At 51.3% G+C, this 16,705-nt stretch overlaps 1 protein-coding gene across 1 annotated transcript in view; it reads right to left on the bottom strand.

Annotated features, from left to right (window-relative positions):
- Window positions 1-1,087: 1,087 nt before the first annotated feature.
- The window catches only part of HMGCS2 (3-hydroxy-3-methylglutaryl-CoA synthase 2), a 31,430-nt gene continuing 15,812 nt past the window's right edge, over window positions 1,088-16,705 (bottom strand). The window contains exons 6-10 of the mRNA XM_030573865.1: window positions 12,496-12,666; window positions 10,668-10,774; window positions 9,609-9,734; window positions 7,463-7,586; window positions 1,088-3,500 (exon numbers count right to left, since the gene is read on the bottom strand). Coding sequence (XP_030429725.1) covers window positions 7,480-7,586; window positions 9,609-9,734; window positions 10,668-10,774; window positions 12,496-12,666 — 511 coding nt within the window. The 3' untranslated portion in view covers window positions 1,088-3,500; window positions 7,463-7,479. The remainder of the gene's footprint in view (window positions 3,501-7,462; window positions 7,587-9,608; window positions 9,735-10,667; window positions 10,775-12,495; window positions 12,667-16,705) is intronic.

The following is a 16,705-nucleotide window of genomic DNA, read 5'->3' as shown; positions in this document are numbered from 1 at the left end:
ACTCCAACCCCTCTCCAGCTGCTCAGATGCACCCAAAGGAGAGGGGCCAAGGACACCTCCAGCCTTAGCCTTGGCCTCAGCCCCTGGATGGGGGACTATAAAAGGGACAGTTGCCTCCCAAGTGACCCCTTCTGGCCTGGGGTCCCTATAGAAAAGCCCTGCCTCAGTTTACCCTCTGCAGGGCTCCTTAAATAAACCCCAGGCCTCAGCTGCATTCCCCTCTGGGGCTAATTAGTTTATATAGAATTCGCACCACTGCTCAGTGCTGGGGCTTCCCAAGTTTCCAGCTGCATCCTAGTTCTTCCTTGCATTTGGCAGATGCTTACGTGGCTGGAGTCTGATGTCACACACGTTCCTGCAGCCTTCTGCTCTCTGCTGCTGTATAGGCCAGGTGCCTTGTCTTAAGCCCAATTAGACAGCATGTACTCAGCCACAGGTTCCCTGGACATCAGTCCTGTGCCCTCTTAAAGGGACCAGTCAGCCGGTGACAAGGATTCAGCTACCAGTCCAAAACGGGAACAGATGCTTTGCTGGAGTGACCTGCCATCCTTTACAACACCTCTGCCCAGGCCATTGCTGAGCTGTAGTTTGGTTCAGACACTCTGTAAGTCAGACTCTTGTGCCAGTTTTCTTCAAAAGTGGTTTGGCTAGAGTTCTGGTTGAGGTTTGAAAACCAAGCCCTGTTTGAAGTCCAGGTGAGGCTGGCTAGAAGTGCTTGTTCATATTACAACCTGAGCTGGAGCAAGAGCCCCAGTTAAAGTTACAGAAACTGTTTCTATTAGAATCCTATTTGCATGTCTTTGTACTTTTTGCAATGCTCATGTTTTGGGGCTGAAATATTCTAGACTTGAGCTCAGGGCCAGGCTTAACTGTAGGAGACTAACCTACATCTCTCCAGCCATATTCAGGTTAAGAAGGGGGGAGCTGGAAGAGGTGAAAGTAAGCTGGTATGGTACAGCATACCAGCAAGAGTCAGTATGTCGTGCCAGACCAGACTGGCTTTACCAGGCTGGCGATTTAAAGGGCCCAGGGTGCCCTGCAGTGGCTGGAGCCCTGGGCCCTTTAAATCGCCCCTGAGCTCCCAGCTGCCTCTGCAGCTGGTAGCTCTAGGGGTGATTTAAAGGGCCCTGGTATTTAAAGGCCTCATCCCCTGCTCAGGATTCTGGCATACCAGTACATCCTTTGTTACTTTCACCCTGGGAGTGGGGGAAAAAAGTTTTGCCCATTTTTAATGTGGTGAGAGAGCCATGGCACCTCCTCTCTCTCTCTCCCCAAGAGAGATGATGCAGAAACAGCTGGCCCTTTCCATAGCAAATTTGTCACACAGCTCTTTCATGGCAAGCCCACATTTTGCTGGACTTCAGCATATTCTACTGTAAAATGAGAGTATGGCCCATTACGAAACCTAGCGAGTGCATCTACTGCAGAACACATGCATAAGGTGATCTGCAAGAGGGGCTGAGCCCTCTTTTTCTTGCTCTATAGAGAAGGCCTGACAGTGTTTCTGCCTCTCCCATCCCTAAAAAGGGGGAGGGGGCATTCTGCAGAGGTGCACTTTTTTGTGTATTAGACTGCAAGGAGGAGCAAGCCTGCACCAGCCCTAGAGTTTAAGCTGTCTAACATTTTCCATTATATCTCTTGTTTTCATTTGTTTATAACATCATCAAACTAACCCCTCAGGCTGAAGTTTCCCCAACTGGTCACTGCCATTGGTTAATTTTTTGAAAAAAAATTGTCATCCTTTCAGAATTAGGTTTAAAAATCTTCCCACTTCCTCTTAATATATGTAGAATTTTAAACTCCCTTGAGCATCACCCTCCCTTGGTGGAGGAGCATGACAGTTGGGCCAGGGGCTAATCATGCACTCAGAGGTGCTGCTTCATATCCTCATGAACAGCTGTGATCAAGTTAGAGGCTGCAGAAATTTACCATTTGCACATGCTCAGTAGAACTTGCTAGACACTTGCTCTTAGTTTCCTGGGCATTCTAAGTGCACGGAGCTGGCTCCCAACCCCACTGAGCCTCCTGCATCATTACCAAGCAGCTGCACAGATTAGTGCAGTATTATTTTTCCACCATATCCTTTGGCTGAGGGAAAGGGGGGCAGGGTTGTGAGCCTGGAGAAGACTGAGTTCTAATCACAGCTCTTCCAGGGACTGGAATTAGTTGTGTGCACTGCACAGCCCAGCCCTGATTACAGAGCAAGATCTCCTAGTGCTAGCTGAAGTGACAGGGCAGGAACATTCTCCTCCATACCCATTTTGCAAGCCTGGGAGATCCAGATCTCAAATATGGCAGATCCCAGAATCCTTTACGTAACCATATTGCCTCTCAGAATGAATGTGCCAAATCTATGTGCTGGACTGTGAGGTCTACCATGGGACTGATTCCTGCATAGCCAACATCACAAAATGCTGGAGGATGCAATAAAGAATGGACACCATATAAATGCAAAGAATAGTTAAACACAGCACTTAGACACTTTAACCACTAGGCCACCCTCCCCTCCCTGAGCCAGGAATAGAAGTCAGGAGTTCCGCTTCTCAGCATTCTACTGTCTAGCACAGAGCTGTGCAGCCCACTGGTCCAGCATGTTTCCTCCCCTTTAGGGGCTCACACCACAACCTGAGACTCCACAGCGCTGTCTGAAGAACAGACTTACCAGAGGATCATTGCCCCTGGTGGCAGGAATGCTGTCACACCCTCCACAAAGACAAGGGCCTCTCATTTAACCGCAGCCTATAGGTTTCCCTTCATAGTGTGATGTGGCTGTGTTTGCCCCCAGTTTTCATAATGGCTTTATTTCTGTATACAGTATAAAAGCATATGGAATAGAAGGTAGTACAGCACTGTGCAGAGTGATATCATCTGAGCCATTCTTCATAGGTCAGTTCAGCCAAAGGACAGCTAGCACCACCTATGAAGGGAGGAGCTAAGGGCCCGTGGGAGAAAGCGCTGAAGAAAGAAAGAGAACAAAAAAATCTATTGAATTTTAAACCATCCTAGAGGAGAATTTCAAACAACCTACTGACAGGCTCTGGCTCCGTTCAACCCATATCAGCATTGCTCTGAAGGCTTACGGAATTTATTTCTTTTCAATAGCACCCTGTGGTTTGAGCCCCATTGAGTTCTACTGGAGCTGGCCAAAGGGGAGGGGTGATCCTCACACACCCAGGTTATCACCCTGCCACCACAGAAATGTACTCCTCCAGCAAAGGGGTGCCAAAGCAGAGGGACAGACTGAGCGCCTGGCATCAGACAATGTCCTAATCTGGACACCGACACAGCAAATGGTATGAGGCTTTCAACCAGGCACGCAGGGCTGCATTATCTCTACGGGGCCCTTCAGTCAAGCGTGCAGTCCCTGGGAAGAACAACAAGTCTTTCCGTTTGCGATAATGGAGCCAGGGTGTTTGCAGCTGGTGCAGTGGGAGCCTGCAGGCTCTGTGTTGGTGGTTCAGTCATTGCCTGAGGATCTGCTCTGATGAGGCTGGGCAGGTCTACAGGGACAGAGCAATAAGAGTGGATTAATGTGCTGTCTCTCTTCCACCCCTGATGGTAGCTAGCAGTCTTGGTACAGACTCCAGCTCCTCACCTGGGACACCAGTCCAATAACTGCAATATGGGGGGGGGGGGCATGCTTTCCTCCTCCAGAACCCACCCAACCGCAGCCACTTCAACAGATGGGAGCCGGCCCCCATTCTGAAAACTTGCCAGTTTGCTCCCCACTCTGGGAACGGAGCTAGCCCCTCCCATGGCTCGCAGTGCACGGCTACAGTCTGTTTGTAGCACACTTGCTCCAGGAGAGCTAGCACAGGTATGTCTCTCTATGTTAGATGCCTGCAACTCACCAGGGCCTGATGAAATGCATCCTAGAATACTCAAGGAGTTAATAGAAGAGGTATCTGAGCCTCTAGCTATTATCTTTGGGAAATCATGGGAGACGGGGGAGATTCCAAAAGACTGGAAGGGGGCAAATATAGTGCCCATCTATAAAAAGGGAAATAAAAACAACCCAGGAAACTACAGACCAGTTAGTTTAACTTCTGTGCCAGGGAAGATAATGGAGCAGGTAATCAAAGAAATCATCTGCAAACACTTGGAAGGCGGTAAGGTGATAGGGAATAGCCAGCATGGATTTGTAAAGAACAAATCGTGTCAAACTAATCTGATATCGTTCTTTGATAGGATAACGAGCCTTGTGGATAAGGGAAAAGCGGTGGATGTGATATACCTAGACTTTAGTAAGGCATTTGATACGGTCTCGCATGATATTCTTATAGATAAACTAGGAAAGTACAATTTAGATGGGGCTACTATAAGGTGGGTGCATAACTGGCTGGATAACCGTACTCAGAGAGTAGTTGTTAATGGCTCCCAATCCTGCTGGAAAGGTATAACAAGTGGGGTTCCGCAGGGGTCTGTTTTGGGACCGGTTCTGTTCAATATCTTCATCAACGATTTAAATGTTGGCATAGAAAGTACGCTTATTAAGTTTGCGGACGATACCAAACTGGGAGGGATTGCAACTGCTTTGGAGGACAGGGTCAAAATTCAAAATGATCTGGACAAATTGGAGAAATGGTCTGAGGTAAACAGGATGAAGTTCAATAAAGATAAATGCAAAGTGCTCCACCTAGGAAGGAACAATCAGTTTCACACATACAGAATGGGAAGAGACTGTCTAGGAAGGAGTATGGCAGAAAGAGATCTAGGGGTCATAGTAGACCACAAGCTTAATATGAGTCAACAGTGTGATACTGTTGCAAAAAAAGCAAACGTGATTCTGGGATGCATTAACAGGTGTGTTGTAAACAAGACACGAGAAGTCATTCTTCCGCTTTACTCTGCGCTGGTTAGGCCTCAACTGGAGTACTGCGTCCAGTTCTGGGCACCGCATTTCAAGAAAGATGTGGAGAAATTGGAGAGGGTCCAGAGAAGAGCAACAAGAATGATTAAAGGTCTTGAGAACATGACCTATGAAGGAAGGCTGAAGGAATTGGGTTTGTTTAGTTTGGAAAAGAGAAGACTGAGAGGGGACATGATAGCAGTTTTCAGGTATCTAAAAGGGTGTCATCAGGAGGAGGGAGAAAACTTATTCACCTTAGCCTCCAATGATAGAACAAGAAGCAATGGGCTTAAACTGCAGCAAGGGAGATTTAGGTTGGACATTAGGAAAAAGTTCCTAACTGTCAGGGTAGTTAAACACTGGAATAGATTGCCTAGGGAAGTTGTGGAATCTCCATCTCTGGAGATATGTAAGAGTAGGTTAGATAAATGTCTATTAGGGATGGTCTAGACAGTATTTGGTCCTGCCATGAGGGCAGGGGACTGGACTCGATGACCTCTCGAGGTCCCTTCCAGTCCTAGAGTCTATGAGTCTATGAGTCTCCTCGAGCTGGGAATCGCCCCCCAGCTCCAAGTGCAGATTGGCATGCAGCATGTGCGGGTAGAGGGACGAGAGTCCTACTGCCTCAAAGTGCCAGCAAGGCCCTCCCCCAGGGTCCTCCAGCTCCACCTAGCTGCTAAGCCCCTCCCTCTGAGCAGTTCTGTTGAGTCCTGGCACTGGGTCCTACCATCCTCCTAGCGCTGGTTAGGAATTGGTATGCATGACTTTCCAATGGAAAATACAGTTCTTGAAACTTTTCAGTTTTCCCTTGTGAAAATGTAAGTGAAATATTTCATTTCTGCTCAGTTCAAATCAAATCAGAATATTTCAGTTTTGAACTGACCCAAAATGTTTAGTTTTGTAGCAGTTCAATAAAACATCAAACTGTATTTACATATCGTGGCACATTGCCTTATGGGAGTGGCAGCTCTGGCCCCTTTCTCTCCCATAGGCTGGGCTGCCGGAGCACTACATCTCCCATAAGGCATGAATTTCACACTAACCAAGCTGCGTGGTGGCTCATGGGAGTCACATGACTGGGTGCATTGTGGGAGATGTAATCTGATTAGGGAGCCTAGCCCCCAGTGAGGACAAGTAACCCCCCACAAGGCAATGCGCCACTGTAAGGAAATATAGTTTAATGTTGAAATGACTCAGAATGAAGCATTTTGCTGTGGGGAATGTTGAAAAGTTTTGCTTTGTTCAGTAACACTAAAACGCAATGTTTAGACCTTGCTGTTCCATGGGAAATTTCAACCTTTTGTCCCATTTCAGGACCAAACCAAACCAAAGGTAGAGATGGAAATTCCCAAATTCGCTCAGCTCCCCTTTGTGAGCCTCTCTCCAAGGGCATTTTCCCCCTGCTAAGTCCTCCCCAGATTTAGGACAGTTGCACATTGCTGAGTGAGAAACTCAGGCTCTATGCTGGCAGCAGCTGCTGGGTCCCTAGCACTGAGTAAGGCAGCAGGTGGACCTGCCCTCAAAGAGCAGGTGAAGACAGAGAGGTGTTAACACACATGCAAGAACATGTGAAATGAGCAAGAAGAACTAGAAGAGCCCAGACTGACCAAGGGCCAGTCCCTTTCTGCATCTTGCAAGGATTTCACAGGACTTTTAAGAGGGACTAGACCTTTATCTGGCTATCAAGGGTATCCAGATGTATCACCAGCAATGGCAAACATTTGGGAAGGGAGACCAAACCTCCTGTCTCAGGGGGTAAGCCGGTCTCCAACTGCTGGAGACCAAGATGAGACCCAGTATGGTGGGGAGATTACATCACCTCTGCCTGTTGTTAGGTTCTTACACCTTCCTCAGAAGCCGCTGGCTCTGGCCACTAATGTTCTGATGAGCACCCAGCTGCTGGGTGGTCCCAGACCTTCCCAGTTCCCACTGCAACCATCCTTGCCTTGTGGAAATCTCCAGAGTTCCTGTTCTTCCCATGTCCCAGGAGAAATGGACTCAGAAAGGAAGTCCCTCCAAGTACTGCCTTGATCCCTTGTTCCTCCACTCTGTTGGTGTTACTAGGCATAAATCTAGGCCTCAGTGAACCAAAGCTCCTCCATGTTGAACTCTACTTGATCTAGAAAGCTAGCAGCTGTGAAATTAAATGTGTAACAGTAAGTTATCAGTTGCAGCACAGCTCAAACTGGTCTAAAGCCGTAGTGATAAGGCCTGTGCACCTTTAGCAGAAGGACAAGATAACTTGCAGAAGGAAAACTTACTAACGAGCTGCCACGGCCAAGATTACTTAATGCACCTGTGCTTACGTAACTGCTACAGGGGGAGGAAGGGGGGGGGGAGAAATAAGAAAGAGAAAAAAAAACTTATAAAAAGGGAAAAGCCGCTTGTGTAGGTGTGCTTGATTTGAGGCATCAGTCTCCTTGCACCGCTTTGAGATCTCAAATAAACTTTGTTTGCTTCTCCACCCTCGTGTGTTTATTGGCGCAAAGTACACCGGGCAACGAATCCCGCTGTTGCCCCCCTCAGGCACTTTGTGTCAGCAACAACTCCACTCACCCATCTGCCTTTGCTTGCCTTGTGATCACCAGGCCTCCAAGGAGGATTTAGACTTACCTGGCAGCCTGTCCCCACTAGAGTTGCCTCCTGGCATATTGCCGACGATGTTTGTCATCAACTCGCTCCAGGTACCAGGTGCCAGGGAACAGGTCGTCCTTAGAGCCCTGGGGAGTGTGGTTCACTGCAGAGAGGAATGGGATTGAAGCATGGGTGCTGCAGCTGTGGGGCAGGATCCCCTTGCGCTGGGGCTGTAAGCAACCTGGCAGCATTGCCACAGGGAGAGGGACAGCTGCTGGAAGTGTCACCCTGAGGTCTGGATCTCCCTGCAGGCTCCCAGCGCAGCCCTGGCTGGGATGAGGTGATCTGAAAGCTACAACTGGGAACAGCCGCCAGGTCTTCTGACTTCCAGGCCTTGGCTCCAGCTGCTGGCCCCCGTTGCCTGAAAATACACTACTGGGGAGCTGGAAGGCGCTCTTGCCTGGCCAGACTGGCTCCAGAAAGCTCCAGCCAGCCAGCTCTCCAGCACAGACACTAGGTGATGGACGCAGCACATCTGAACTCAGTGGGGCTCCCAGCAGGTGAGGGCCCCAAATGATCCTCCAGAGCCTTGGCCAGCACCTCCACTCAGTGGCTGTGGGAGAGGTGGGAGTCCCATGCTCCCCCAGCAGGGAAGAAGGGTACCCAGGGCAGAAGAGACCTTGCTTCCCTGGACTTAGTTTGTACAGAATCAAAAGAAGAAGGGCCAGTGGTAAGGGAGCATTGCCAGGTAATTAATGAGGGGATGTATGTTTCCAGCTGTTCACGGTGGTTTAACAAGGGGACCAATGTCTACTGCAGAATTAGGATATCAGCAGGAATTTCTCCAGCGTGCCGGGGACACGGAATCAGATGCCAGGCTGGGCAAAGAGACACCTGCCCTTTTCCTGGCAGAACCGGCTCTAGGCACCAGCAAACCAAGCACGTGCTTGGGGCAGCACATTTTCAGGGGTGGCATTCCGGACATCTTTCCCCCAGCCCCAATTCAGGCGGCAAAAGCCTAGAGCTGGCCCTGGCAGTGCACGGGGGCTCCCTGGGGCCGCTGTGGTTCACGCTGTAGGGGAGCAGTGCCGTACCTTGTGGCTGGGCAGGGCAGGCTCCAAGTAGAGGGCACACAGGCTGGGGGCCACCCATGGGGCACACGGAGCCGCCTGCAGGTGCTGCAGGGCGGCTGCCCCCCAGCACCACAGCTGGAGCTGGGCAAAGCAGCCCGAGTTGCCCAGGGACTGCAGCAGCGTGGCCAGGAGCAGCAGCAGCACCAGGACCATAGAAGGAGGTGCGCTGCCCTGTGGGGCCTGCGTCCCACTCTCTGGGGCTCGGCTCCCTCCGGGGCTACCCTGCCCCAGCTCCTCAGCCCCTGCCGGGGCGGTCCCCCAGCTCTGCCCTCCCGGGTCCCAGCCGACCCTGGAGGTGAGAGCCCTGGCTGAAAGGACCTTGGGCAGAGGTGCAGGCCAGGAGTCCCGCTGCTTACCTGACCTTGCCAGCACCGGACCGACTGAACGCAAGGGGGGAGCGGGCAGAGTCAGCACTGGTTGGGGGAGCCCAGGGCTGGGGTGGCAGGGGGTGCGAGGGGAGATCCCAGGGCTGGGCAGCAGGGGGTGTGGGTGGGGGGGGAGAGAGAGCCCAGGGCTGGGGTGGCAGTGACTGTGGGTAGTGGAGGGTGCTGGTGGGGGGAGAGCCCAGGGCTGGCGTGGGGAGCAGCCAAAATTTTTTTTTGCTTGAGGCAGCAAAAAACCTAGAGTCGGCCCTGTTTCCTGGTACTCCAAGAGTTTTCAGGCATGTCCCTAGAGGGGACCATGTGTGGTTCCATGTGTATTGTCTGCCAGTGACTTCCAGCTGCCCCAGCTCACTGACCTGCAGTGTTGTTTCCTGGCTGGCCACCATGCAGACTCCACTTGGATTCACCACCCCCAAGCAGCAGCAAGGGCTTCCCAGTAATAGTTGCCATGGACAGGGGTCATGGGCCCGATCCGCACCCTCCTCCACTCCCACCCCCCTCTTTGAGAGGAGCTGGAGGTGCTCAGCATGACTGAAAATCAGGCCTCTTTCTGAGGTGCCTACACGTGGATTTAGGGACCCAACATTAGGAAGTCCAGCCCCACTGAGGTGTCAGCACCAGATTGCTGGCTGCAGCTGGCCGCTGGGCCCTCTGACTGTGCTCCCTCACCCAGGTGATGGCTTTCCTCTCTCTGCTTCATGATCTCTGCAAACTCCTCTGGGGGGACACGCTTTCGAGCATCCAGGCGAGTCTGCAGGTCGGAGAGGCTGGAGACCAGCTTATCCAGGGGGGAACCTGGCAAAGAGAAAGCCTGGTGAGAGAGAGGGCCAGTCAGGGCCAGGGAAGCTGAGGGTGCCCAAGGGATCCTTAACCAATGAACACTGCCCCATCAGGTCGTAGCTCCCCTGCAGGAGACTGGTGTCCAGGTAATTCCCCCTGCAGGCCAAGGCTGTCACCACAGGCCCTGTACACCATCTGCCTCCTTCCCCAGGTGGGCAAAGCCATTCAGAAGCCAACAAAGAATCCCTAATGAATCTCACCTCACCCCACTGTATGGTGGCCTGAGTTCCAATCTCAGCACCCAGCTCAGGATGAGGGTGGGAGTCCAGCACGGACAGTGTCCCTAGGGCTTTCTGCAGTCACACTGTGATTCAGGTTACATTCCAATCTCAGTCAGCCACTGAGGGGCTCAGAATAAACTCACAGACACACACCATATGGGCAAGCAACCCCCTAACTGCCCCCCCTTGCCCCGGGTTCATGCACCTGCCTCTGGAGCAGCGGGTGCTGGCCGCTGTCACAGTCAAGACTGGCTGCATCCTTGGTCGAGTTTGCTGTGGCAGTTCCAGGGTCCCCCTTTACTACCACTCACTGGAAGGCAACCCCCCAAAACCTGTTCAACATGGAACCTCCAAGCAACAACCCTCAGACTCCCTCTGCTAACCCCAGCAGCAGCAGAGTCTGGTCTTTGCAGCCAGTACACAGCTCCGGGGGGGGTTGTCCAGGCCCACTCTCCACCCCGCACCCTGCACTGTCTGCTCCTGTACTCAGGATATTTACAACCATGCCTGGGCTGGGGGCTCAGGAGCTCCCCAGAATGAGGGCTGGGATGGGAAGTGAAGCCTCATCCCCAGGCCAGAGCAGGCAGGATGAGCCTCCACAGCCATCACTGCCACCTAAGGCATCCGATGGCTGACGAGCGAGGGGAGCGAATAGGAAGGGACTCACCCGGGGCAGCATCCTGCGAGACGCGCATGGAAAACAAGCTTGCAGCCAACCCCGAGCCATAGGAGAATGCCCCAATCCTGGAGCCAGCTAGCTGCTGAGCAGAGTATCTGTGGCAATTCAAACCAAGCTGTCAGTGGAGAATGTCTGTGCTAAAGGCCAGAGGTCCCAAATCCTGGGAGCTACCTACACGACCTGGCAAACTGATGCCCCAGGGGCAGTGTGTGGGCTGTAGGTGAGCTACTCTGACCTGGGACATGCTGGAAATCAGAGATTTTATTTTAAATCAGTGGGGGGCAACCAGAAATGGCCCCCGGGCTGAACCTAGGCTGTACCTCCCTGAAATAGAAACAATCCCCCTGCATGACAGCAGGCAACCCCAGGAAGCAGGCAGGAGAGTTTTGCCTCCTGCTTCTGTTGCGGGGGTTAAGGTCTGTGGGGTCCAGGTGAGGAACAGAAGCAGGGTTTGAAGTTGCGAGTGGGCACCACTGCGGGCTGATTTGGTGATGACTAGTGAGGTAAGGGAGCATCACCTGCGTCTGAGCAGCCCGGACATCAGATCTCCAGCTATTGCGGGGAGAAACTGTCTCCAGGCTTTCCATACCAGCAGGCTCCCTCACGTGGGGCCTAGAAGGATCAAGTTCAGACATGCCTCGAGACAGCAGCGGGGAGAGCATGCACCAGGAGCCAAGATACCCTGGTGATGGGTGTGACAGGAAAACCAGTGGCTAGATGAGCAGCACACATGGAGCATTAGTGTGCATGGCAGTCCCTGCTGAGAGCAGGGAGACCAGGGGATGCTGCTGTGTCTTGGGCAGAACTAGGAGTTGTGGGGAAGAGTGTGTACTAAGGGACAGGCACAGGTAGGCTCTGCAAAGCACAGTTAGCACTATCATCCTTGGAGTGCACGAGGGCCCACCTGCAGGAGCAGGGTCTACCCCACCCCGAGAGCGGCTGAGTCTTTTCTTTCCCCTCTGCCTCTAACACACACTGGGTTTGGTGAAAAGGCAACTCTATGCATGGAATGAAATAAAAAGACTTTTAATGTTGCAAAGTGAAGCACTGAAAGGGAAAAACCCACAGACAGATAATGGCAGAGAAAAGGTCACTGTGCAACCTGGAATGTGCCCCCTTCTCATGCCGAGCCCTCCTGCTGGGGAGTAACTGTGGGTCAGCAGAAGGTTGTAAGAACAAATATTTTATAATGGCAAAGGCTACACCCCCCTCATACACACACATACCCACTCAACCATGTGCCCATGCACACACATGCACGACTGAGCATACACCCCCCCGCTGCTCTCAAACATGCACACATGCTCACACACACACACACCTGCCTGCTTGCATGCATGCACACACATGCAGCCACCCACTTAGGTGCACATGCACACATGCTCATGCACACACACACACACACACACACACCACACAAATGCCCACTCACGCACACAAATACATCCACATGTGCACACACAAGCCCAACCACTCACATGCACACACATGCACAGAGCTTTGGTACCCAAGTGGCTAAGTCATTTTTGATCCAGTTTTTTTTAAAAAATGGAACCTCAGGCAGAGACTAGTCCTGGAAAAATCACAGCTCTTCTGTCAGACTGCCCCCATCGTGGCTCAGTAACTGAGAAAGGCCCTTTAGATGAGGAGTAACTACTGCTCAGCACAAAGGCTGCAGGCTCAGATGCCAACTGGAAGTCAGCTTTGTGCCCAATCCCCTGACTTGTTCTCTGCTGGACTGTGGGAGTCCCAAGGCCTGGGCACACAGGGGTGGGGCAGGGCTTGGTGGAAAGGGGTGCTTGGAGCTGGCACTCACTGTGCGAGGAGGGAGGCGAGGCAGCCATACATGGATGGGGTGTACATGTTGCCGTTGCGAGAGGAGAGGAGCAGCGAGGGCTTGGTTTTCTGGCTGAACATTTCCAGGCTAGCTTTCTGAAAGGCCTTCTCCACATCCTTGTCGGAGTAGGTGTCTTCCAGCTTCACCCCCCTGGGAAGAGGGAGGAGGAGGTTCACTGGTGGGTTAACCAGCCAGGAGGACCAACTGCGCTGGGAAAATGCACCAGCTGCCCAGCACGAATCCCCTCTGGCAATCCATCTCCCCACAGCGAGCCATATGGATAGCAGCAAGGGTCAATGGCTGGCAGCTCTGCAAATATCTGCTAGGGAAGTGCCGCCGGCCTGAAGTCCTGCAGCCCTGTCTACTCATATTGCACCCTGCTTGAATTTGCACAGTCCCTACTGGGGAATTGCTTCCCTTCCTGGACAGTCACAGCCCCCGGAAGAGAATCTCACCTGCCTGATGGACCATGGCTCCAGCTAGCGAAATCTCACACTCACCAGAGTCCGGCTAGAAAGCCTTGAGCCCCTCAAACAGCTGCTGCTCCCATACCCGCTTTGTGCTTTCATTTTTAACAATCGAGCTGGGCGACATGACGCTCATCATGCCTTTGTCAGACAACGACCTGGACAGCCTCATGCCGTTCACTCAGTAGGGATGCAGAGCAGCAAGGAGCATTCACTGTTATCTGGGGAGACGCCTGCAGCTGGCATTAGAGAAACCTCAATACCCCGACACAGAATTGTCATTTACCAAACAGCTACCATCCCCCCATGGAAATCTGAGCCACTGCAAACGCCCACCGGCTCTCTAGGGACACCTCTATGCCCCACGTGGTCATGGCCCCATGGGAAATCTCACCTGCCGTAGCACTAGTACAGCTCCCAGACAGCAAACAATTCCATCAAGGCTGGGAGTGCAGACCCATCACTTGGGGTGAAATGCAGTTGGGATGGTGGCATTCTCCCAAACCCAGGAAATTCAGAGGGAAGGGTAAAGTCAAACAAATCCAAACACATTACGGTCTGGAAATGCAGCCTGAACTCTGCCCCGTCTTGGCCTCTCCCCAGACAGTGATCCCTTGGACACAGGCTGCACCTGAAAGTGTTTTTTTAACAGCGGAACGAAATCTCTCTGCGTCAGCAAAAACCTTAACTCGGCCCCGTGCTGGCAATACAAGAACCGTAGGTGACACATGTGGCAATTACCTACATATCCTAGCCAAGCTTGACTGAGTTGCGTTGAAGCATTTTAGGAGTTCACTGTATTAAAAATGCAAATATTCATGTATTCCTGGAGGATTGTCTGGAACATCTCTAGGAGGGAGCCGGGACTAATGCAAACCCTGGCAGCGTTCTGATCTTCAAGGGACTCTTTGAAACAATGGGCCAGACAAGGCTGAACTTTTAGTTGAGTAGGTTTCCCAGGAAATACTTGTGGAGGGAGGCAACTTCTCATCTCTGGCCCCTCTCTTAACTGTGCCCTCAGAAGTAACCCACTGTCTGCAGATCACCTGTTATAGAAGGACAAGATGAGAGGCCCCAGTTGGATAAAAGAGGCACTCACCGGTGGGCTTGTTTTCAGCCAAGGTGGTTATGGACTTATAACCACAGAGAAGCCACTTGGAGGGGCTTGAATGACTGTTTGCCTGGTAGGATCCTTGGTAGAGACAGGGGGTGATCTCTGGTGAGCTTATTAGCTTGAGTGTAGGTTCCTTTATTGTTTGCAATGTTTTCTCTGTAACACTTTTATCTTAATAATAAATGTGCTTGCTTAGAAAAAGGTAGGCAGTAACTCAGCTGTGAACAATTACACTGTTCAGAACCTCTGAGAAGACAAACAAAGCAGGTGTGCTTAGGCCATCTGGCTTGCTAGGGGATTCACAGTGTAAGCAGGGAATGGTGCAGTCAGAAAAGACTCCAGTCAGGAGGGAGAGAAACACGTCTCCATGCCGGAGAGGTGACAGCTGGGGAGCAAGAAGCCTGAGAATGGGTGCCCTGGCTGGACCACAGAAGGGGAATACGGGTGTAATTGCCCTGAACTGTGAGATCACACAAGTATGATTGAGACTTTTTCATGTTTATTGACTCAGATATCTAAGGTTAAACTGATTTTAAAAGGCATGTAGTGTCCTTCTAGCTGTGTCGGTCCCGGGATATTAGAGAGACAAGGTGGTGAAGTCATATCGTTTATTGGACCAGCTTCCAAAAGATATCACATCCCCCACCTGTCTCTTTAAAAGCCATATTGTTGGTTTTTTCCATTTTTGGCATCCCTTATGTGGGATTGGGGTGTCTCAGCTGCACATATACATACCCTGCACAAACACACAAACACCCTAGTTCCCACCCCCAAAATCTGACCTCTCTGTTGAAAAGAGCTGGTGCAATGGGCAGTTTTTGAAAAGCTATTTAGATTGATGGCCATGTTTTGCCCCTATTTTTCATAACTGAAAGACTGTCAGAAAGAATTTGCCCCATTTCAAAATGGCTCCCACCTCCCATTGTTCTCAATAGGACTGAAACTATAGCGGCACTCAGGGAAGATGGCGCTCCCCCAGGATGTGAGGCATTGGAGGCACTTCAGTCCTACTGAGGACAGTAGGAGATAGCAGACATTTTGAAAAAGGGCAGTTCATGGACTTCTCTAGTAGACCTCTAACCTTCAACTAGGGTGACCAGATATCCCAATTTTATAGGGACAGTTCCGATATTTGGGGCTTTGTCTTATATAGTTGCCCATTTCCCACCTCCCATCCTGATTTTTCACACTTGCTACCTGGTCACCCTACCTTCAGCCTCTGCGGAAGGAGAAACCTTCAGTTATGAAGAATGATGGGGGGAAATGATCATGAATCCAATTATTTGCCTTCCTCTGCAGCGTGGGTCACGGGTCTCTTGCATGTTTAAACTAGTGTAAATAGTGGATTCCCTATAACCTGAAGTCTTTAAACCATGATTTGAGAACTTCAGTAACTCAGCCAGAGGCTAGAGGTCTGTTACATGAGCGGGTGGGCGAGGTTCTGTGGCCTGCCACGTGCAGAAGATCAGACTAAATGATCACCATTGTCCCTCCTGGCCTTAAAGTCTATACACTGGAGCCTGTGCACTAGATTCCAGGGCATTTAAACTCCAAGGGAAATTTGAAGAGTCGGTGTTCTTCTGTTACTGAGATTATTAGGGGCAAAAAAGTCTGGTATAAAATTAAAAATACCTCCTTTAAGAAATGTGATTCTTAAACTAATAGAGTGCCTTGTAAATTCTCTGAAAGTTCATTCAGCTCTCAGAGAGCAGCTGCTCCAGGGATGGGAGGAACTGCTTTATTTTCATACATAATGAAAAGGTTGAATCCATGCTTTCAGTGCACAGCTCTGCTCAGGCTTCATTACTGAGTTGCTACCGTTGCTTCCCCGGCAAACAACAATCCTTAGCTCTTCAATAACAATCCTCGTCTCTCAGTAGAGAAGCACCTCCCAAAGAATCATTAGTCCTGTTTGCGATCCAGCCAATTTGCCACGATGCCTGCAAAACACCTGGCGTGGCTAGGCAGTTGGAGTGCTGAGACCCCTGCCCGCCACACTGACCATCACCGTCTCACTGTCTCCTTCCGCTCCCCTGACTGTGTCTGCCTCTTGTCCTTTGTCTCATACTTAGACTGGAAACTCTTTGGAACAGCTCTTTATTCCGTGTCTGTGCGGCACGTGGCACAGTGGGGTCCTGGTCCATGAATGGTGATCTCTCAGTGCTGCTGCTACATTCCTGTCCACTGACTCTGGCTCTGTGGTCACACCCATAGTGGCCAAAATGCACTCAGTGCTCCCCAAAACCTTGACACAGCAAACAGCAGAGAGCCATGTTCCGCCTGACCACAGGCATCCCCTGCTAGAGGGCTCACCCCCCTCTGAATGCCTGCAGCTCTCATGTGACCTTGCCCCAGCCCCACCCTCCATGTACCAGCCTCCACAGCTTACAGAACCAAGCAGACCCTCACACCAAAATGCTGCCTGCCATAATGCATCAGCCCCTGCCAGAGGGGTAACACGTACCCTGATGCCCACCACCCTGCCAGTACACCCTTCGCATTCCCATCACCTAGCACCCTTGCTAATGAAATCACACACTCATCCCAAACATCCTCCCACAATAACCTCTCCCTGAGCATCCACAGCGCTCCAAGGAAAAAACAGGCC

The sequence above is a fragment of the Gopherus evgoodei genome, chromosome 8 (assembly GCF_007399415.2).
Source record: "Gopherus evgoodei ecotype Sinaloan lineage chromosome 8, rGopEvg1_v1.p, whole genome shotgun sequence".
In the NCBI taxonomy this organism is placed as follows: Eukaryota; Metazoa; Chordata; order Testudines; family Testudinidae; genus Gopherus; species Gopherus evgoodei.
Note: the sequence above shows the minus strand (reverse complement) of the source record. Positions and strands in the feature narration are given on the sequence as shown.